Source organism: Danio rerio, chromosome 6 (assembly GCF_052040795.2).
Source record: "Danio rerio strain M-AB ecotype USA chromosome 6, GRCz13ab, whole genome shotgun sequence".
Lineage (NCBI taxonomy): Eukaryota > Metazoa > Chordata > Actinopteri > Cypriniformes > Danionidae > Danio > Danio rerio.
In genome coordinates, this window is record NC_141026.1 from 49,471,837 (window position 1) to 49,494,705 (window position 22,869).

General features: G+C 35.3%; 2 protein-coding genes across 8 annotated transcripts in view; one reads left to right on the plus strand and one right to left on the minus strand.

Annotated features, from left to right (window-relative positions):
• im:7151449 overlaps window positions 1-22,869 on the minus strand; it is a 240,452-nt gene that overhangs the window by 144,068 nt on the left and 73,515 nt on the right. The window contains exon 12 of one of the 6 annotated variants that reach the window (XM_087257965.1): window positions 14,045-15,922. The exons of 2 other annotated variants lie outside the window; for them this stretch is intronic. In XM_087257965.1, coding sequence (XP_087114091.1) covers window positions 15,762-15,922 — 161 coding nt within the window. In that variant the 3' untranslated portion in view covers window positions 14,045-15,761. Of the gene's footprint in view, window positions 1-14,044; window positions 15,923-22,869 lie in introns of those variants that run through there. 3 more of the 6 variants (XM_087257969.1, XM_087257976.1, XR_015494086.1) reach the window with 3 other exon arrangements.
• The window catches only part of si:ch211-286o17.1, a 35,721-nt gene continuing 25,880 nt past the window's right edge, over window positions 13,029-22,869 (plus strand). For both annotated transcript variants that reach the window (XR_015494089.1, XM_087257986.1), the window contains exon 1: window positions 13,029-13,170. Coding sequence is in view for 1 of the 2 variants with exons in the window: in XM_087257986.1 (XP_087114112.1) it covers window positions 13,095-13,170 (76 nt within the window). In the remaining variant the exon portion in view is untranslated. The remainder of the gene's footprint in view (window positions 13,171-22,869) is intronic.

Genomic DNA, 22,869 nt, shown 5'->3' on the forward strand with positions numbered 1-22,869 from the left:
CAAATTAGCTTCTTCAATTTACCTATAGCACATGTCTTTGGACTGTGAGGGAAACCAGAGTGCTAAAATACATAACCAAGCATTATGCATTCATATAGAGCATTCACTCCTGTTTATTATTCATATACCAATTCTTATTCCAGAAAAAAAGTATTAGCAATTTGCTGTATGAAATAAAAAAAAGCACAACTCCTAACAACCCCCAGAACCCACTAATTTTCTATCCCTGCCTACAGCAATGATCCCAGTATGACAGTAGCTCCGCACACGTTCAGCAAAACCATATACACAAAAATCAAACGCATAGGAACATGAGACGGTTTTATTTTTGCTTACACCACAACCGGCTCTATAATTGCTGCAGTGTCCCTGAGTTATAACTGCAACTGTGCAGATAAGCACCTGAATTGTGCCTCCAGTTCTATAACAATCACTCTCAGAGCAAGCAATGCGTCCCCCTGGCATTTTTCTCCATTCGGACCAATACAAGACTCTTAGACAACTCTTAACCGCAATTTCTTTGTCGTTACGTTTCCTGAGGAAGTGCCATTACGGCAGTCAAAGTGGATAAAATCTACATAGATTGCCTTGGATGTGAACCGGAGTGATGGAGAATTATACAAATGCTCATGAATATCCCTGAGATTTCCGCTCAGTTGAAAAGGTCTTATTGATAGGGAGAGAGAAAAAAAAAATCAGATATGCATCTTTAATTTTAGATAAACAGATTTTTTCATCATGGCTCCTGCAGAAGTTACGAGCATAATAAGAGTTTTATTTCACTTACTAGTCTTTAGAGAGATTTTCTACTAAATTAATCTTGATAGTTGACATTGAAATGTAATAAAACAATGGAAACAGATGGAAATGGTTATTTAAATAATTAACAAACAGATATGGATGGATGGATGGATGGATGGATGGATGGATGGATGGATGGATGGATGGATGGATGGATGGATGGATGGATGGATGGATGGATGGATGGATGGATGGATGGATGGATGGATGGATGGATGGATGGATGGATGGATGGATGGATGGATGGATGGATGGATATTTAAATATTTAATTGTTGAATGAATATGTAAATATTCAATGGATGGATAGATGGATGAATGGACAGACATGTAAATATCAGACGGATGAATGGACAAACATGTAAATATCCAATAGATGAATAGATATATAATTATTCAATAGATGGATGGACAGACATGCAGATATCAAATGGATGGATAGACAGACATGTAAATATCGGATGGATGGATGGATGGATGGATGGATGGATGGATGGGCGGACAGACATGAACATATCAAATGGATGGAGGGACAGACATGTAGATATCAAATGGATGGATGGACACATATGTAGATATAAAGTGGATGGATAGAGACACATGTAAATATCAAATGGATGGATGGATAGACATGTAAATATCAAATGGATGGATGGAGAGACGTACATATCAAATAGATGGATAGAGAGACATGTAAATATCAAATGGATAGAAAGAGAGACGTAAATATCAAATGGATGGATGGAGAGTTGTACATATCAAATAGATGAATGGACAAACATGTAAATATCAAATGGATTGATAGACAGACATGTAAATATCAAAAGGATAGATGGACGGATTGATGGATATGTAAATATAAAATGGACAGATGGATGGATATGTAAATATCCAATGAATGGTTGGACAGACGGATGGATATGAAAATATAAACGGGATGGATATGTAAAATAAAATGGATGGATAGACAGCCATATATATGTAAATATTAAATTAATGTATGAACGGACAGGTAGACAGACATGTAAATATTCAAAGTATGGATGGATGGACAGAAGGACGAACGAACGGATGGACATGTAAATACCCAATGGATGGATATGTAAATATTCAATAGATGGATGGATGGATGAATGATTATGTAAATTTTCAACAGATGGATGGATGGATGGATGGATGAATGGATATGTAAATATTTGATAGATGATGGATGGATGGATGGATGGATGGATGGATGATATGTAAATATTCAATGGATATATGAATGAATGGATATGTAAATATTTGTTAACGGAATAGATATGTAAATATTTGATGGATGGATGGATGGATGGATGGATATGTAAATATTTGACGGATGGATGGATGGATATGTAAATATTTAACAGATGAATGGATGGATATGTAAATATTTGATGGATGGATTGATGGATATGTAAATATTTGATGGATGGATTGATGAATATGTAAATATTTGATGGATGGATTGATGAATATGTAAATATTTGATGGATGGATTGATGAATATGTAAATGTTTGATGGATGGATTGATGGATATGTAAATGTTTGATGGATGGATTGATGGATATGTAAATATTTGATGGATGGATGATATGTAAATATTCAATAGATGGATGGCTGGGCATGGATATTACATCAGATTTTACCAAAACTCCAGACACTGTAAAAACTGTCCATTAAACTCTAAAATAGAGTCATTCTGTTGAAGGAGAGTCTAAAAAAAATGAGCGATTGGAAAAATAAAATCATTTCAGAGGTGGAGCAAGTCATTACACTTTAAAAGATTAGAAAGAACAACATTTTATCCTCTTGAATATCATGCACTGATGAATTATTCACAGCAGGACCAACGTGCATTAAACAAGCCCCAGTGTTGGGCTAAATGTGTAACCTCTAATCGCACAGACTGGGTTTGTTTCTCCAGGGTAGTGGCCTCCGCTCTGCACTGTTACTGTAAATATTTTGGTAACAGTGCTTACAGGCTCACGATCTGTGCTTCACAACACACATTCTGCTGTGCCGTGGGGTGAGACTGCTAATCACGGCTAACCTCGCTCTCCTCACAACGTCCCCATGGTGACTGAACGCCTATGGGCTGTAATGCATGAAATCCATTATGCTCTTTTTATTTTCATAAGCAGAAACGCAGGACGCTCTCACATACTTGCTCACATTCCCCTGCTGTATTTCCTGTAATAATGCTGGGCCACATAGTGTTTTTAAAGTCTTGCCAAAATTAGAGACTTTGGGCATAGGTGCTTAAATTGGCATTAAAAATAAATATATTTATGGCTTGTGCACATACACTATATTTAATTGAGAGATATATATTCAAATCCATGTTTACTCATACACTAACCAATCTGTGTTATGATCACACACACGCACAAAAGGAATGGTTATACGTGTTGATGAAAAAGAATTTAAACAAATGTATTATGGTTTATATACAAAATGTAAAGCTGATGTGGTAATTCCAGTATTTAAAAGAAGAAGAAATAAAAGCAGCAGAATAAAATGATTTCTGGAGGATTGTGTGACACTGCAGACTGGCGTGATGATGCTGGAAAACTTTGAAATGAATTGAAAATGTTCAAACAGGAAACACATTTAATCAAATTCCAGTTCACAGATCATTTTAATTTAAAACTACTGTTACAAATTTTATTTATTTATTTATTTATTTATTTATTTATTTATTTATTTATTTATTTATTTATTTATTTATTTATTAATAAATGAAAAAGAATAATAAATGAAAAATAATAAAAAATGTGGACATCAGAGTACAATACTCATTTTTTGAATGTGAAACACAAATAAAATACAATATCAATTCTCTAATAAAACTTATATTATCTTATGCATTGGTTTTTTATTTTTCGTTTTTTAACCTGAAATTAAATTATATTAATTTAAATATAGAGAAAAATGTTTTACATAAAATGGGTATTCTGTCAATTCCGCATGGTTTGTTTCTTTAAAAAAATAAATAAATAAATAATGACAAAAACAAAAATAAATAAATTAAATAATAAAAAATATTATTATTATTATTAAAATAAAATAAAACAAAAAAAGTTTTAGGTAAAATGGGTATTATGTCAATTCCTCATGGGTCAACTTATATTCTTTTATGCACTGCTTTTTGTTTGTATCCGTTACTTAACTTGAAATAAAATTTAAAAAAAAATAATAAAATAAATAGAAAATAAAAAATTAAATAAAATAAATGTAATTTAATTTATTTAACTTAATTTAAAATGCTTTAAGTAAAATGGGTATTCTGTCAATTCCTCATGGGTCAACTTATATTCTTTTATGCACTGCTTTTTCTTTGTTCGTTTCTTAACTTGAAAATTTTTTTTTAATTAAATTAAATTACAAATTTAATTTAATTAAAAATGCTTTAAGTAAAATGGTTATTCTGTTAATTCATCATGGGAAAACTTATAATCTTTTATGCATTGGTTTTTGTGTTTTTATTTTTTAACTTGAAATAATAAAATAAAATAAAATAAAAAATTTAAATAAAATAAAATAAAATAAAATAAAAAATGCTTTAAGCAAAATGGGTATTCTGTTCATTCCTCCTGGGTCAACATATACTATTTCATGCATTGCTTTTTGTTTGTCTGTTTCTTAATTTAAAATAAAAACAAAATAAAATAAATAAACAAAATAAAATAAAAAAAGTTTTTAAGAAATGCTTTAAGCAAAATTTGCATTTGACAATACATCATGGGTCAACATATATTCTTTGATACATTGCTTTTTGTTTGTTTGTTTCTGAAATAAAATGATGTACTATTTTCTCTCTATTCATCATGGGTCAACTTAAATGCTGTTTTGTTATATTGTTTTGCTTTTGTTTGTTTAAACTTAGGGCGAAGCAGTGACGCAGTAGGTAGTGCTGTCGCCTCACAGCAAGAAGGTCGCTGGTTCGAGCCTCGGCTCAGTTGGCGTTTCTGTGTGGAGTTTGCATGTTCTCCCTGCATACGCGTGGGTTTCCTCCGGGTGCTCCGGTTTCCCCCACAGTTCAAAGACATGCGATACAGGTGAATTGGGTAGGCTAAATTGTCTGTAAAGTATGAGTGTGTGTGTGAATGTGTGTGTTGATGTTTCCCAGAGATGGGTTGCGGCTGGAAGAGCATCCGCTGCGTAAAAACTTGCTGGATGAGTTGGCGGTTCATTCCGTTGTGGCGGCCGCGGATTAATAAGGGACTAAGCCGACAAGAATATGAATGAATGTTTAAACTTAAGTTTAAGACGTGTGTTTGTTTGCATATTTCAGGTTTTTTTTTTTTTTGGTTCTCTATAGAATCTCCATTGAGTTCTGGCAGGTTTGTAAGTTTGTGTTTTGTTTTGTTTTTCACACGAGGACACGTCATGATTTTGCCAAATACGATGCGATCCTGGATTAACATCGGAGTTGATCCTTGAACATCTTCTTTGTTCAAAAATGTAATCCATACCAACTCCCTACCCCTAAACCCAACCATAACAGTAAATTATTCCCAGAAAAATTAGAGTGGAATAATAGTTGAACATTAATCATGTAAAAGTTTTAATTCTGATTGGCCAATTGGAATGTTGTTTCAGGGTCAACCTGGATGTTTATCCAGGAACATGTGCTACTTTGTGAAATCAGTTAGTTGCAAGGACACAGAGATGGCCTACAGTTTGACCGAATGCATAATATATTTGCATGTTCACAGTAAAATAAAACATAAATGTTGTATTTGTCTATGTATGTGTGGGTGGATTGTGTAGATCCCTTAACCCTATACCTGTATAACAAACAATATATTTATACCACAAATGAAACCAAGGCACAATTGTCTGAAATCATTTTACGCTTAAATATAATCCAATCAAAAAAACAGACGCCTGACATCTGCTGTTTATGACATACCTCTCTTACACCGGTTTGGTTTTGATTAGATTACTTTGCGTGCACTGAAGTCTGAACTCTACAAACATTCAAACAAGCAAGAGAACAGTTTCAGAATATTACAAATATTCACTCCCTTGGAAACATGATTTCCTGAACACGACATTCCAGAATCACAGTGTCACTCAGCTCTTCTGATTAAACCCTGCAAACATCTAATTAAGTCCAGCCTCAAATGCCAGAGATGAAATCTACGTTTCTATGAAGTTTCTCCAAAATGAAGACTCGTGATAGCAAGATATGGATGAAGTGCGACACTTTCCATGAATACACAACACTTTCATGGGCTGCTTTTCATAATTGGATATGAATATGTACTTTAAACAAAATAAGCTACTTTATATGCAGCAAAATAGCATATTTCAATATTTCAAAATGTGTTAAAAACATCAAATAAATTTACTTTGACCTTAGGTAAATATTTAATATAATTTAAGCTATACTACTATATTAAAAATTTATTTTAGGACTTCTAAAAAAAAACTACTTTACGTCTGTAATTATTGACGAATGACATACCCACAGCAAAAAAAAAAACAACTAAAAAACAAGTGATAAGGGTGCCTTACTTAAAGTAACAGCCCTAAATTGTCAAATTTATTTAAATGCATAATTATACAAAAAAATTATTAAGTCAACTTAACAGCTCCAAGATGTCTTTATAAACTTGCCGCTTTTAAAGCAACTGCTGTAATAACTTTTTTAAAGTCAAATAACTAAATCAGTTTTTACAGTCTACTTTGTTCTATGTAAGCAATGTTTAAAAATTTGTTGCATAGACAGACAGACAGACAGACAGACAGACGACAGACAGAAAGAGAACGATAATTAGAACTATAGACAGAGAGATAAAATGATAAAGACTGACGAACGGACGGGCAGACAGATGGATAGATAGACAGGCAGATGGATAGATATATATAGATAGAATGATAGACACACAGAACAATAGATAGAACGATTGATAGTAGATAGCTAGATAGAATGGACGGAGGACGGATGTAAGACGGACGGAAAGAGAGAGACAGAGAGAGAGATGAACGGACGGACAGACAGATAGATAGAACGACAGACAGACAGACATATCTTTAAACGCACATATTGGTATTCAGTATCAATCATACAGTACAGCACAAAAAAAAACTAAGTTTGCAAAAGGTAGAAAAGACATATAACTCTGTATGAAATAAATTGTTTTTGATGTGTTAGTTCAGCTTGTTTTCAGTGTAGCAGTGATGTTTCAGTGTGGCAAATTTGATATTTAAAACAGCAGGGGGCAGCACTGTGTCCTAGATTCTGTACACCCCATGAAAACAGTCCATTAAACAAAGACAACAAATACAGCTACAACTGTAGCTACTGATACTTGCATACATGGTAAAATCCCCATTCTCAGACATTAACATGATCTCCTAAAATGGTAACATGTCATAAACTGACTTCTGATGCATTTGTAGCAACTAAAACCACTTTTGTTGAGTCTGGAAAGTATGCATTAACATAACACACACACACACAGACACAGACACACGTGCGCACAAGCACACGCGAACACACACGCACAAGCACACGCACACACACACACGCACGCACACACACACGCGCGCGCGCACACACACACACACACACACACACACACACACACACACACACACACACACAACTATAACAAAACATACTTCATTCTGTGGAGCTAGAGCTGGAATTCTGCCCAAAACACCATTATTTAAAACAAGACAAAGAAGCTGTTTCTCATCCACTGGTAGATACTGTAGCTAGTAGTGTGAGGAGTTGACCTATAAAAGAACACATTAAAGGGATAGTTCACCCATGAAAAAGTACTCACTATTAAGTGTTCTTTCACATTTGTGGGTCGGTTCTTTTGATCCGGATTATACATTGTAGCATTTCTCTGCCCTTTTTGGGTCCGTTTCATACCACACTGATTGCTTTGGTCCGAACCAGTTGAAAAGAACCAGAATGCAGTCATGTGACAAAATCCACATCAATCATTGGCCAGATGTTATTGAACATATTTTCTAAACTGCTTTTTGATTGGTCAGAAATAACGTACGGTAAAATGCCAATGGAACTCCCACACGTAAACAAACCAGCAGACACAAAATGTCCATTTTAACTATAGAGGGACGACTGCACTGGCTGATTGCATCCCTGCTCATTGTATACTATATAGTTTTTATACATCACTTTAGATAAACTATACATTGAGAATGAAGCAAATGTGAATTTATTTAGCTAAACTGAGACATTCCGGAAATATTACCAGGTAATGTCTCCCCCCCCCTCCCCTCTTTCTCTCTGTTTAAAATTGCTGCTAAAGTGCTGACAACAAATATTTTTTTTCTTCATACCCCATAAAAATGAGTCAGCACAACAGACTATGGCAGCTGGATTAGTCCGAAAAGGCACAATAACTTTTTCAGTTGGGTCTGTTTTTAGTTCAGATCATGTTTTCACCACAAATAAACCACTACAGTGTTCGTTTAAAAGCTCTTTAAGGAGGTTCTCAGTACGCTTCTTTAGTCCGTTTTTGGTGCGCATTTAAGTGCGATAGCTACAATCACACCTGCCCAAACGAACCGCACCAAGTGGGAAAACGAACTCTAGTGCGATTCAACCAAACTAAATAAGGCACCCTAATGCTGAGTTCAGACTACATGACTTTCAAAGTAGTCGTGTCACAGATGTTTCCACACTGCATGACTATCTGGGCCAGTTTTTTGCCGCTGCTTTGTTTACACTACAAGATGGATCGGTGACAGGGGCTTTCACATTGCATGACTTTACAATGGGAAGAATCGCCAACAACTTTGTCCAAACTATGTCTCACAGCCAAAGATATGCAGTTTATCTTTTGTTATTACCTACATAAATAAAAAAGAAGCTTTTAATGGGGTAGAAAGTATACATATTTGCTCACCTGGGTTGAAGGAAATTACCAATTGCTCCTCAACTTTCTTTTTTAACTTTCTGTATGAAACGTCAAAGAGACATGGGTGCTCCTATCAACCCTCCACTAGTTTTTCCTCCATTTCTTTGGTCCAAATAAAAAAATGAGCGCTTTTAACTTCTTTTTCAACCTCCCACTGGCCTGCAGGTACACACACACACACACAAGTGAATGCTGCTCTCTCATTAGCTGTAGGCGATCGCCGATGTTATTTTCAGCCAAAACTCATTTCACACGGCAGGATTTAAATCGCCGACGGCTCAAAATATTCTCTGCAAATATCTCACAGGTATCGGTGACTAATCTGCGATTCTCTCAGATTGCGTCTTTGATTGTTCATACTCTGTGATTGTCACTCATGTGCATGAGCACCGATTTTCCTGTTATTTCAGACATTTGTCTGCGATTTCTCAAAATCTGTCGGCGAGTCAAAATCAGGGCTAAAATCATGCAGTCTGAACTCGGCAAAAATCACCAGTGGTGGAAAGAGTACTGAAAAATCATACTTAAGTAAAAGTACCATTACTTGCCTAAAAATATAGTGCAAGTAAAGTAAAAGTATCTGTTGCAAATATTACTCAAAGTATGAGTAAAAAGTAGACATTTTAAAAGTACTCGAGAGTAGTGAGAATTACGCTGTAAAAAGCTAAAGTGTAAACGTAACTTTCTGTAGTTCATTTAGTTATTTGCCCAGCAGGCACACAACATTATAAGATGTTAATATTAGGTTAGATTTAGGTCAGGTGATGCAGGTGGTCAAAATTCAATGTCTAGCCAGCGTCTAAGAACAACATTCTTTTGATGTCCAACAACAACATTCTGTGTAAGATAGTGACCAAAATCCAACAGAGCCAACATCTTAAACAAAGGTCTTATTGACGACAAATACTGACATTTATTCGTCAGGTATGGCAATCAAAATTAAACATCTGACAGATGTTATAGTGTTAACGTCCACACAACGTCAAACTGTAACATCATTAATAATTGATATGTGGTTGATTTTAGATTGGACATTGATCCAACCTAGAGTCATTCAAAAGCGCATCTACTGGACAAATGAATAAATAAACCCTCATTAACATTATGTACATGCTGTATGGTTTGCACTGAGTTAAAGTTCTGATGTTCATGAATAAATGCCATGTCTGCTATCGCTGTAAAAAGCAAAAACCTAAACATATTACTCCAGCTTGATACAACTACATGGATTAATTAGTTTCCACTTGATTTATTATGACTTTCAGAAATGAATAAGTTGGAAAAACTTTATTCATTTAGGTGGAAGAAGCAGAGGTGGAAAGAGTACTGAAAAATCACTCAAGTAAAAAGTACAGTTACTTGCCTAAAAATATAGTGCAAACTAAATATATATGTTGTAAATATTACTTAAAATATGAGAAAAAAAGTAGCCCTCTTTAAGGTACTATAGAGTACTGAGTATTGAGCATTAAGCTGTGAAAAAATGATGCATTTACATGCAATTTGAGCGTGTGTAAATACAGTTAGTTATTGTTCAAGACTATTTGGTGATTTCAGTCCTCATACAGTAATCATCCACCATCTCATCAGTGATTTGCAGTCTAAACAGTCTCTTGGCATGTAAAGATTTAACACATCTTTTTGGACACGTTTAATGCTTCCTAATGGTTTGCTGCATTTATAAAGCACACATGTTTTAAGGTAATTCAACCTGACGCGATTACGTTTCCATGTATGATTTGATTTAACGGGAATCGCAGGACTAATTTTTCTACTTTAGACAAGAAAAAAATTTGTAGTAACAGCAGGTTGACAGAAATATAGTGGCGTAAAAGTAGCGATGCACTAAATATGTACTCAAGGAAAAGTTCACATTTTTAAAACTACTTACTAAACTACAATTCCTGAAAAAAAACTACTCACAGTAATTTGAGTATAATTTGTTACTTTACACCACTGTTAATCACCATCAAAGGGTGACAAAATTGTATGAGTTTGTTGAACAGTGATTTCGATGAAAGCTGAAAATTAGCAACTATTGACATTCATAGTAGGAAAATCAAATTCTGTGGAGGTGAATGGTTACAGTTTTTTAGTTTTCTCCAAAATCAGAGGCAGATTTAACCAATAAGCGAGGTAAGCGGCCGCTTAGGGCCCTTAATATCCCAATTTCCAGAAGGCCCGAATAAATGTCTAGAAATAAAAATTACACCTTCATTCATTTTCTTTTCGGCTTAGTCAAATTATTAATCTGGGGTCGCCACAGTGGAATGAACCGCCAACTTATCCAGCATTTGTTTTATCCCATCACTGGGAACTAAATTACACCTATAAACTATATATAACAGTATTCTATTGTATTTTGTATGGTGAGAGTTGAAGATACTTTGAAATACAATTTTAACATAATTAAATATTATTTAATAAACAATCAAATATAATATTATTATAATATAATGCGGGCGAAGCAGTGGTGCAGTAGGTAGTGCTATTGCCTCACAGCAATAAGGTCGCTGGGTCGATCCTTGGCTCAGTTGGCGTTTCTGTGTGGAGTTTGCCTGTTCTCCCTGCGTTTGCATGGGTTTCCTCCAGGTGCTTCGGTTTCCCCCACAGTCCAAAGACATGCGGTACAGGTGAATTGGGTGGGCTAAATTGTCCGTAGTGTATGAGTGTGTGCGTGAATGAGTGTTTGTGGATGTTTCCCAGAGATGGTTTGCGGATGGAAGGGCATCCGCTGCGTAAAAACATGCTGAATAAGTTGGCAGTTCATTCCGCTGTGGCGACCCCAAATTGATAAAGGGACTAAGCTGACAAGAAAATGAATAAATGAATGAATATAATGTCACGTAATAATAACAATAATAATTATATTACAAAGTAAAATATCCAACATGGAGCAGTCCAGCAGTCAAATTTATTTTAAAAGTTTTTATTTTATTTGTGAATTCATTTTAAGAAAACTAATCATTTAAAATGTAGAGATTTCATTCATTTATGTTAAAAAGAAGATTGAGTGAGACAAAAAAAAAAAATGGAATTGGAATCACTTAGGGCCCCAAAATTACTAAATCTGCCCTTGTCCAAAATATCTTAGTTTAGGTTAGATTTAGGTCAGGTGATGCAGGTGGTCAAAATTCAATGTCTAGCCAGCGTCTAAGAACAACATTCTTTTGATGTCCAACAACAACATTCTGTGTAAGATAGTGACCAAAATCCAACAGAGCCAACATCTTAAACAAAGGTCTTATTGACGACAAATACTGACATTTATTCTTCAGGTATGGCAATCAAAATTAAACATCTGACAGATGTTATAGTGTTAACGTCCACACAACGTCAAACTGTAACATCATTAATAATTGATATGTGGTTGATTTTAGATTGGACATTGATCCAACCTAGAGTCATTCAAAAGCGCATCTACTGGACAAATGAATAAATAAACCCTCGTTAACATTATGTACATGCTGTATGGTTTGCACTGAGTTAAAGTTCTGATCTTCATGAATAAATGCCATGTCTGCTATCGCTGTAAAAAGCAAAAACCTAAACATATTACTCCAGCTTGATACAACTACATGGATTTAGTTTCCACTTAATTTTTTATGACTTTCAGAAATAAATAAGTTGGAAAAACTTTATTCATTTAGGTGGAAGAAGCAGAGGTGGAAAGAGTACTGAAAAATCACTCAAGTAAAAAGTACAGTTACTTGCCTAAAAATATAGTGCAAACTAAATATATATGTTGTAAATATTACTTAAAATATGAGAAAAAAGTAGCCCTCTTTAACGTACTATAGAGTAGTGAGTATTGTGAGTAAGTGCCCTTATAAGACAGAAACCCAGACAGCTTTGAAACAAGGATGACAAACAATCACAGAAGTTTCAGTTTGGTGTGAACTATCCCTTTAAGTTTTTCTTCAACGCATTTAAAACAAATCAAACACACATAATTACAAGGTCACCAAAACAACTGAAAACAATGTTTTATTCTTCCTTATGTGTTACACAACTTACAAAGTTGATATATATTTGATTACATACTGCAAGTTCTCCGAATGACATCACAGCACTCCAGAAAGTCTCTATTTTGTTTTATGCTGTTTTAACGTGAACTAAAAGGTGCAATTTGAGCTACTCTGGATAAAAGCACAATATACTCCGTAATTACAACAGCGCTCAGGGAATGAAGAAAAGAGGAGAATAGTGTGTGCGTGTGTGTATGTGTGTGCGCGGTGAACGAGAGGGGGGAAGGGCCACACATGAGTCTATAAGAGCAGACATCAGCTTTATCCTTCTGTGACACTCACTCAGGAACGAACCCGAACAAACTCACACACACATACATACACACTGATCCTCGGGATGGCGACACAGAAAAAAAGCCACAAAGCTTCATATTGCGCCTTCTTCATCTGTCTTTTTGCCGTCTTATTTCAAGGTGAGTAGTTTACTTTTGTTCAGCTGCAGCTCGTAAGCGAACTTTGAGTTGCTCAAGAAGTTGTATTTTAAGGAGGAGCATTAGCATTTCAAGAGAGCTTTGTTAATGTAACTTTGAGCAACTATTGGACTGAAAACTCGCTGCTATAGCCTAGTAAAAGTTCCAGCGCTTTCTGTAATGCACGCGTTTCAGGAGTCCCGCTATAACCCGCCACACCCCTTCTGCGCATCACCGCAATACTCGTTAAATAAAGCTGATGAGTTTCCTATCGAGTTAACGGTTTGGGATCAATTGAATCGCTCTCTTTCACTTAGTGTATTTGTGCATATATTATATCGCCAGGTGGCCGTGTGCGTGTCTCTGTGTGAAATAAAAAGTCCATCTGTTGTTATTCCATTAGGCATAAAGATGATTTTGTTAATTTGGTGGAGTATGAAGCGTCCAGGTGTTTTGAAGACCCTGGGTAGCAAAAGTTGTGGACCGTATGATGTAATACACATTTCGGAAACAAAAACAAACACTGATGTTTACAGGAGTGAGAGGGAAACTACATATAACGGTGGCACGAATCTATTTTCTCAATCTATATATTTTTAATTATTAATAGGTCTACGTTGTTGCTTTTAAAGAAATATATATTTTGAGTTAGAATTAAAATGTATTTTTTAAATATGTATTTTCATAATCTAAACATGATAGCATAAAATTAATAATTTATTAACATTAATTGCATGCAGAAAATAATGTTTAGCCACATTTAATAGAAAATTATGGCAAGTGGTGCTCACTGCAGAGCCATTTGGGGAAGACAAAACGGGGTTTTCAAGCTTCTAAACAATGTGTGTATTTTTGTGTATTATACTGTTTATTTTTTAAGATAAATGTAATATGATATACAGATGACACCCATTAACAAAACATACAGTGTAATAAGTTTATATTTCATAACAAAAATCAATTAAATAATTTAACCATTTGAATTCAGCAGATTTATATTAGTTCTGTTATTTATTTAAAAAAATTACCTAATTAATACATTTTTTGCAATGAATTGATTAATCGCAATTCAAAGACTGAAGCTTGTAATTTTGGCTATTCAAATGTAAAAGTAATGTAAACTCAAGATAAAGGAACTATTTTAATTCAAAATATGATTTTGGGGCATAAACAACATGTTGCTGAATGAAAGTGAAACTGCCAAACTGCAGTTAAAGTCGAAAGATTAAAAGAAAAACACCTGAAATTACATGAAATTCTGAAGGGAACGCTGGATCTACAGAGATCAGTCTACAGAGATTTCCCAGTATGTCTCTGTTGCAGTTAGATCTCAATAATTAATCCCCAAAAAGCCAAAGCAAAGGCAACACTACCATATTACTGTTGTGTTGGCAAAAGGAAAAACGCTAAACACATGCAGGCATTTCTTCTTTCTTTCTTTTTACTGAACTAATCTACTGTAGCGAAAACAGGAGACTCATTAGATGAGATTAGACTAAACAGATGGCCAACCAAAAAGTAAGTCATACCTTACAAAGAGTGGCCAACACAAAATACATACATTCCTGATATGCAAGTTCCATCACACACTCAATACACTACAATTACTATGGTATAAATACAGCACTGCAACATACAAAAGAGAGAGAGATCAACTTCGAAACAACCAATTTTATTATGTCGTGATCAGCTGTAGTTTGAAAATACACAGATCTTTTCTCCTCTAAGGGCTTATTATGCCTATATGGAAGTCAACGTCAACTGTCTTTGCTCTTCTTAATGACAGGCTAACAGATGCCGACGTGCTGTCTCTCAGAAATTATAAATAATTAAAATAGGCACTATCTTTATAAACAAACTGCATAATTGCAATCGAAACAACTACATTCTCGCCTAAAAAGCCTAGTACATTATGTTGCCCAAGAGTTTTTGTTAAAGTTTTGTTGTTTTTGTTAAAATGTAGTGAGTTTATTGAACTGCTGTCACTCTGTGGGCGGAGTAATACAGAAGGGTGAGGAGGCTGTACAAGTTCTTAATTATTGTATATTAACCATATTTGATATTTTGATATAAGATACTAAAGAACACATTTATTTGCATTTAATTCTGTTATGTATTCTGTTTATACAGAAACATTGTCATCCAAAATATATATATATAAATCCAGACATCTTTTTTTTTGACCCAAATATTAATGCATTGCTAAGCATAATTCTTTAACTCATTGCGAAGGCGTCAAATAAAATACATGGCTCAGCTTCTACACTATATGCCTGCTTTGTTTATTCTACAAGACAGTTTTGGGGCAAAGCGTGCGTTCCCTTACCAACAGCAACCAATAACAGCTCTCTCCCTTATTGGCTGAGGTCCCATAACTGAGCTATAGCTTTGAGGGGGTACGAGCTCTGCTGATAATGATGCTTTGGCAGAGAGTGAAGGCATGAGCTGCTCTGATTAGAAACATAAGTGTCTGTCTTCCTCCATATGTCTTCTGTATGGGTGGAGACGATGTGTGGCCCCCTTCACTCCTCCACTGAGAGAGGAAGAGAGAAGGTCAGAGGTCACAGAGAAAGAGATGGAGAGAGAGGGAAGGTTCAGAGTTCCAGAGTTACATTCCTCCTTGGCTTTAACTGGATTGTTTGAGTCTCAAATTCCAGCATCCCTAAGGGAGTGTTCAGTGTAGCAGCAGACGACCAGGCATCCTTCAGTCGAGCACCGCTGAACTGAACACTGTGTGCTTTACCATCACCGCTGTCTCCAGAGAGAATGACAAAGAAAAAATACAATGAGATGAGACAGTTAAAGCTTTGGGAATGACAAGAACGCTCGGTTTGTTAATATGTGCTATAATGAACAAACTATATATAAATACTTGTACAGCTTTTATTGAGCAACAGTAGTCAACAATTCATTACCTTTCATCAAAGTTGTCCTAAAACTATTGAACGACACATATGCTTGTCCTAGGACAATTTTTAAACACATTTTTGATTCAATTGTTGACTAATGTATATTGGTAGACAGGTCTTTTTATTGAATAAAAAAAAAAAAAACTTTAACAGTTATAAACTAAATATCCTAACACAGCAACTTGCACATATACAAGAAGAAAGTCATAAACAAAACAGTAGATAATACAAGGTGAAATAAGGTAGGTGGATGGATGGATGGATGGATGGATGGATGGATGGATACAGTAGACTGACAGATAGATAGACAGACAGACAGAAAGAAAGATAGATAGATGGATGGATGGACGGATGGATGGATAGATATATCATTAGAAAGAAAGAAAGAAAGAAAGAAAGAAAGAAAGAAAGAAAGAAAGAAAGAAAGAAAGAAAGAAAGGATCTGTGTCGCTATAATGGCATCGACAAACTTAGTTGGTAAAAAAGTACAAGCGTTAAAGCGAAAGATTGAAGCAGTGTACTGACTCTGTGACACGTTTCCTGATAGATTCAAAAGACAAAAGAGTCAATAGATAGAGACAAAATTATTTAAATATAACATTTAACAAATATGCTGAGACTCAATCCAGCAGTACATTTCTGATAATCTGTCCAACGTGCACTGCTCTTTGGGGTTTTGTGCTCAAAGCACCCACTGACTGCATGGAGCTCAGACGCGCACATATGCTGCAGTGCATGCCAGAGTGTGTGTGTGTGTGGTCACGTGACCTGCGTTTACAGCGGCATAGTGTTGATGGAGATTTTTTCAGAAATGCTATATAAAATACCAATGTGGACGTGGATTTTCATTCTAAAATGGCATTTTAAAACTAATACATATGAGTGTAAACGGGGCCTAATTGTGTATTTTTCACCATTGGGTTGCTGCCTCGATGGAGGCCAGCTCAGCATCGTGATCTCTATTGGCCAGTGCCAATGGATGATGGCATTGTCTATCAACCCAACTCTAGTTCTACGCATAAAATAGTCCATTTTTGATTCTGAATCTTTAGGTTCAGTCGCAAAAATGGCCCTATGAATGTTAAGTGGACCACAACTAAATTTTAAAAGTTAATATTCACCCAAAAATAAATAATTTATTTTCCCTTAATGATTTTTTTTTACATTTTTTATATTGAACACAGAAAAATATATTTCAAGAATGCTGCTTGCTGGCACCCATCGCTTCCATAGTAGGGAAAATAAAGACTATGGAAGTCAATCGATGCTAGAAAACAGCATTTAAAAAAAATATATAATAATAAAAATATATATATATATATGAAGGCTGAATAAATGATCACAGAATAACTATTTTTGGGTGAACTATCCTTTTAATTGTTTTCTTGTCAGTCTGATCTACTGATCTACTATTGTGAACACCCCCCAAGTGGTTCCTAGTTTATTCTGAATGGATGCTCGAGAGTTCTAAATCATTGTGAGTTAACAAAAATAGGCAATTTCCATGCCTTGGTGATGATCTGCTTCTTTAGTGCATGTAGTTCCCAGCTACTAAAAAAAATGTGTGTTAAAAAAGGAAATAAAGCCCAAGATTATAAGACCTTTTCGTTGCCTTTTCCGAGCAAAAGTGGCAGATGTACTTGAGACGGAGGTTGATGTCATATGCTCGTACATCTGCTGCAGTGAAGCTGATCTCTCATAGCAGCTGACGAACTGTCAGTGTTATCAAGTGTGAAGCAGGGCATGATGTAGCGAAGCGTGCTGTCGAAAAGCTGCGATGTGGGACATCACGAGCAGCCTTGAGGATCACAGTCCAGATGCAGAACACACATTCTTTTCACACATCACAGATTTCTTTATCATTCTTTCTTCCTTGCGGCTTAAAAGGAATCCATCCATTCCCGTTATTCCAACATTCCTCGGGTTGAAATGTCGAAACATTCCATGAGTGGGAATTCCCTGAGGCTTTGAGGGACCGTAAGCGAATGACGGATGTATATTGCTCTTATGAAATGGGCAGAGTGGAGGGAGTGGGGTGAAGATGGGTTGAGGATTGGGGGAGGGGGTGAATAGATAATACATCTGTGTGGAAGAGGGTTGTAGAAATCCTTGTGATTGTTTTAATGCTGGCACTGTTGTTGGTTCAGGTGCATGTAGGCCTGGGACAATAACCCAGTTTCGAAGTTTACCGTGGTTTGGAAAAGAAGGTTTTAAAACCGCTAAAATTCTCTGTTGTGATTTTTTTGCGACTATTTTTAGTTTTTTAGTGCAACAGCATCTCCAGCAGAAAGGACCCTCCATATGAAAAGTTGGTCGTTCAACAACAACATCGCATCTCTTATACTGTACATAAACATCCAAGCCTGCTATAGACCTGAACAGTGCACTGGCTTACTTTATATCCAAAGAAAAGAAAAATATCCAAAGATGCCTTTTTTAAATTGTAAATAAATCTGTGTTTTTGAAACTAATGAAGACAGCAGAAGTCAGTGATTCATTTGAAGTTTTTAACCTGACATGTTTACTGCTCCAAAATATTTTAAATGTTTCTTAAAAGAAAATATATTGTGTTCAATGGGGGAAAACATTGCTGTTTTTTACAGAGACAATTAAAAAGGACATCATTTAAAGCAGTAATTACAATACCGTGCTAACAGTCAAATATTTATTCAAGGTTATCATACTGTCAGAATCTTATACCTGCCCATGTCTATGCATGTGATCAATTAGTTTATGCGTGCTTATATGGTCATGTGGAATATTATTGATTTAAACTTTTCATCGTTCCTTGTAGAGTAAAAAAAAAAAAGAAGCTTCCTAGATAGTGCACACAGATGTCCTTTATGAAGAATGATTACGGGTCAAAGGCCAAACATCCCGTTTTGGTGTGATCCAGTGCTTGACGTGGGGATAAAAAGTCTCTGTACTCTTTTGCGCACACACACATGAGGAAAAACATAAATGAATCAGCTAATTAAAATTTACAGCAAAAAAAAAAAAAAATTCACAGCTATACTGTGATTATCAGATTCAGTCTTTTTTAAGTTCTCTACTGGGTTGGATCATTTAACAACAGCATGAGTCTCGAATATTAACTTCCGCAGTGTGTAACGTAGCTCCTTGTAAAGGAGTAAAAATTCTGCAACATTTAAATATCAAAGTGCATGATAGAATCATTGTTACTTTAAGGGGTCGCCACACGGGAATTAACCGGCAACTTATCCAACACGTTTTTACACAGCAAATGTCTTTCCAGCCGCAACCCATCTCTGGGAAACACCCACACAAACTCACTCACACTCATACACAATGGACAATTTAGCCAACCCAATTAATCTGTACTGCATGTCTTTGGACTGTGGGGGAAACAGCGACTTTCTTGCTGTGAATCGACAGCACTACCTACTGTGCCACTGCGTCGCCTATATATATATATATACACATAATATATCATAACATAAATATATATATATATATATAACAACATATTTTGACCCACCCTCAGCTCAAATACTTAATCATTTTATTTTTATACTATGATTTTTTTTTTTGGTCAACAAATGATTCGTTCTAAATATGCTTGACATTTTTATCATAGAAAATATGGTAACACTAAATTTACTCACAGCATGTATGGAGAGCAGAAGCACAGGCATTTGCCTTTCACACCAGTTGCGCCAGCAGCATGCAGCGGATCGGCATCTTTTGCACAGATCAGTCTACCTCTGTCTATTCTATCTAGTTACCTATCTATCTATCTATTTATAAATACACTTTTTTGTGCACTTTTCATCTGCACCAAGGCCCGCAGCAGCTTCCTCCTGTGTTGGTTTCTTTAACCTGCAAGTCTTTATTTTACAAATCATATAAAAACTAAAGAACTGTTTGCTTCTCACGCTCTGTAACAAGTGTCATTCATAAATTTTAAGGTGCACTTGGTCAGAAGACAATCGCGTGTGATATCATTTTGTGCAGTATGAAAGCTCTAATCTGTTATAAAAAAATAAATAATAAAACACATGCGCTGTAAAAAACTAATTATCACAATCGTAGATAGATAATAGATGGATGAATAGAACAGTAATGATATTCTTTCATTCTTCTTTATAACACAAAGGAATAATTTGAGGAATGTTGGGTTTCAAACATCACTGGACCCCAATGATTTAAGGAATTTCGACATTTCGAATTTCGACATCTTTGCGTACAGGTTTAGAATAAAATGAGACAATTAATGACATGTTCCAGGTTACAGTGCACGGCATATAAAAGTCCAACCCACACAGATCTATCTTTTAAATAGGGAGCTATACAATATTATAATTGTGCACATTAGATTAAAAAACTAATGTATATGCAAAACTCTGGAACGGGCCTCCGCCCCACATCAGACATGCTCCAACTCTACCTGTTTTTAAAAAGCGTTTGAAACACCATCTTTGTTCGTAAGTATTTGAGCCTTTTTAATGTTGAGGGGTTTGCCTTATGTTTTAATTGTTATATATGTGATGTAGATTTTATTTTTAGAATTGATTGTGTTCAGCACTTTGGGCAACGTTGTGTTGTAAAAAATGTGCTATATAAATAAACTAACTAACTAACTAACTAACTAACTAAATAACTAAATAACTAATCAGTACTGGAGCCAAATCTGGAGCTTATCTAACAAAATAACTTACGATAACGATCCATAAACTAGCACACCCAAATTTATGTCATAGAAAAATATTAAATTCAAATTTAAAACAGAGGAAAAATCTATAGAAACAAAAGAAATTAAATAAATATTATTTGAATAAATATATCTGCTTAATAAATCTGTTTAAATGCACCAAAATGCATTGTCTATACACACTGAGAAATGGATCACAATATTCATTTTCAAAATAGGGTGTACTCAATTATGCAGAGAACTGTAACTATACATTTAAATTTGCCTCATAATGAGGCTTTCCTTTCCATTAATCATGCTGTTATAGCAGAAAAGCAAAGATGCTGCGTGTTTTGAGACATGTTAGGTTTGTACCACCATAATGACGAGTAAAAATTCTTGCTCTCAACTGAACACAAAATCTTTTTTTTCCACATCACAACTGGGTGACTAATATCCCTCTGGCGAACTGGAGCCATGCTTTTATATGATTCTCTGAGTAATGGCCTCTATTGTGCCTCCTCACCGAACAAACCACTGTTATTCAGAGCTCTCGATATGGTTTAATTTACTCTGTCAACCACTGAACTATGTAGTGCTTTCAAAGTAAAGTCTCAGTGTGTGTCTGTCCTGAACATTTCCATTCCTTCAGAGTACTTTCAGGTCGTTGTTGTTTGTTGTTAAGCTGGCAAAGCATACTGTTCTGCATGCCAAGTCTGGTATATGTGCTGGTGTGTACAGTATTTACAGTATACGAACGGCCCATAAAACAGACAGTAGTCAGGGTATAATGTATATCAAGTTACTGTCAGCTCCAGATATACTTTCTATAGCACAACAGCTAGTAAGACAACAGCTGTGATAGGCATGTCACATATTGCAGAGAAATTTTATGTTGGCATGCCAGGCTCAGTTTCACTGCACACAACAGGGTACAGCACAAGTCTGCAAGAAGGTCGCTGGTTCGAGTCCCGGCAGTAGGCATTTCTATGTGGAGTTTGCATGTTCTCCCTGTGTTAGTGTGGGTTTCCTCCGTGTGCGTCGGTTGTCCCCACAGTCTAAAGACATGCGCTATAGGTCAATTGGATTAACTAAATTGGCCTTAATGTACGAGTGTGTGTGTAAATGTCAGAATGAATGGGTGTTTCCCGATACTGGGTTGCGGTTGGAAGGGCATCCACTGTGTAAGACATATGCTGGAATAGTTGGTGGTTCATTTTGCTGTGGAAAGCTCGGATAGATAATAAGCTGAATTTTGAATTTTAAGAAAACTACAAATAAAATGTTTAGGGTCAGTGTATTTATACACATGCTGATAACACACCAATTTAAATATATTAAATCAATTAAATTAAACAAAATAATATTTACTGTACAAATATACACATTGTTTAAAATATATTTTTTTTATTCATACTATTTGGGGGAAAAAAAAAAGAGTAGTAAGAGTACTTCCCCGTGGTAAAGGAAGAAAAGGGGGAGAAGATGTGGATGGGTTTTTTTCGGAAAGCGAAGATAAGGGAGTAATTTGCTAGGCTACTTATAGTGAGTTTGGATTAATCTGATTGGCTGACTAATGATTGTAGATAAGAGACCAGCTGTGGTCAATCACATCACGTGCTCCTCTCGAAATTACTTTGTGAAACTTCACATAATGATTATTTTGTTTTATAATCAGGGCTTGACATTAACTTTTATGATCACCAGCCACTGCAGCTAGTAGATTTCCAACATTACTAGCCACTCGCCATTTTCACTAGCCACAATTTTTTTGTTGGGAAAACAGTTTGTATGCATAAATTTGTGTTTGACATGCTAAATGATTTGCTTTAGATTTTGTGTTAAGTCCACATGGGTCCTCATTTATTTGAATTTTTTTGTGTTGTGATCTTGCTCAGTGTGCATGAACAAATGGGTTGTGTCACATAGCAATTCGTTTTTATTTCCCATGACTTTTATTTTCACATGACCACGCCAAAAATAAATTATTATTTCTTACCCACAAATTTTCAATAAAATATAGCTGTATACATACACTTTTTAATTCAACAAAACATTCCTTAATTTTTTTTTTTTTGACATTTTATAAAGAACTATTGTCACTTATCTAAAATATGCACAGTAATCTGTCCTGGCTAAATG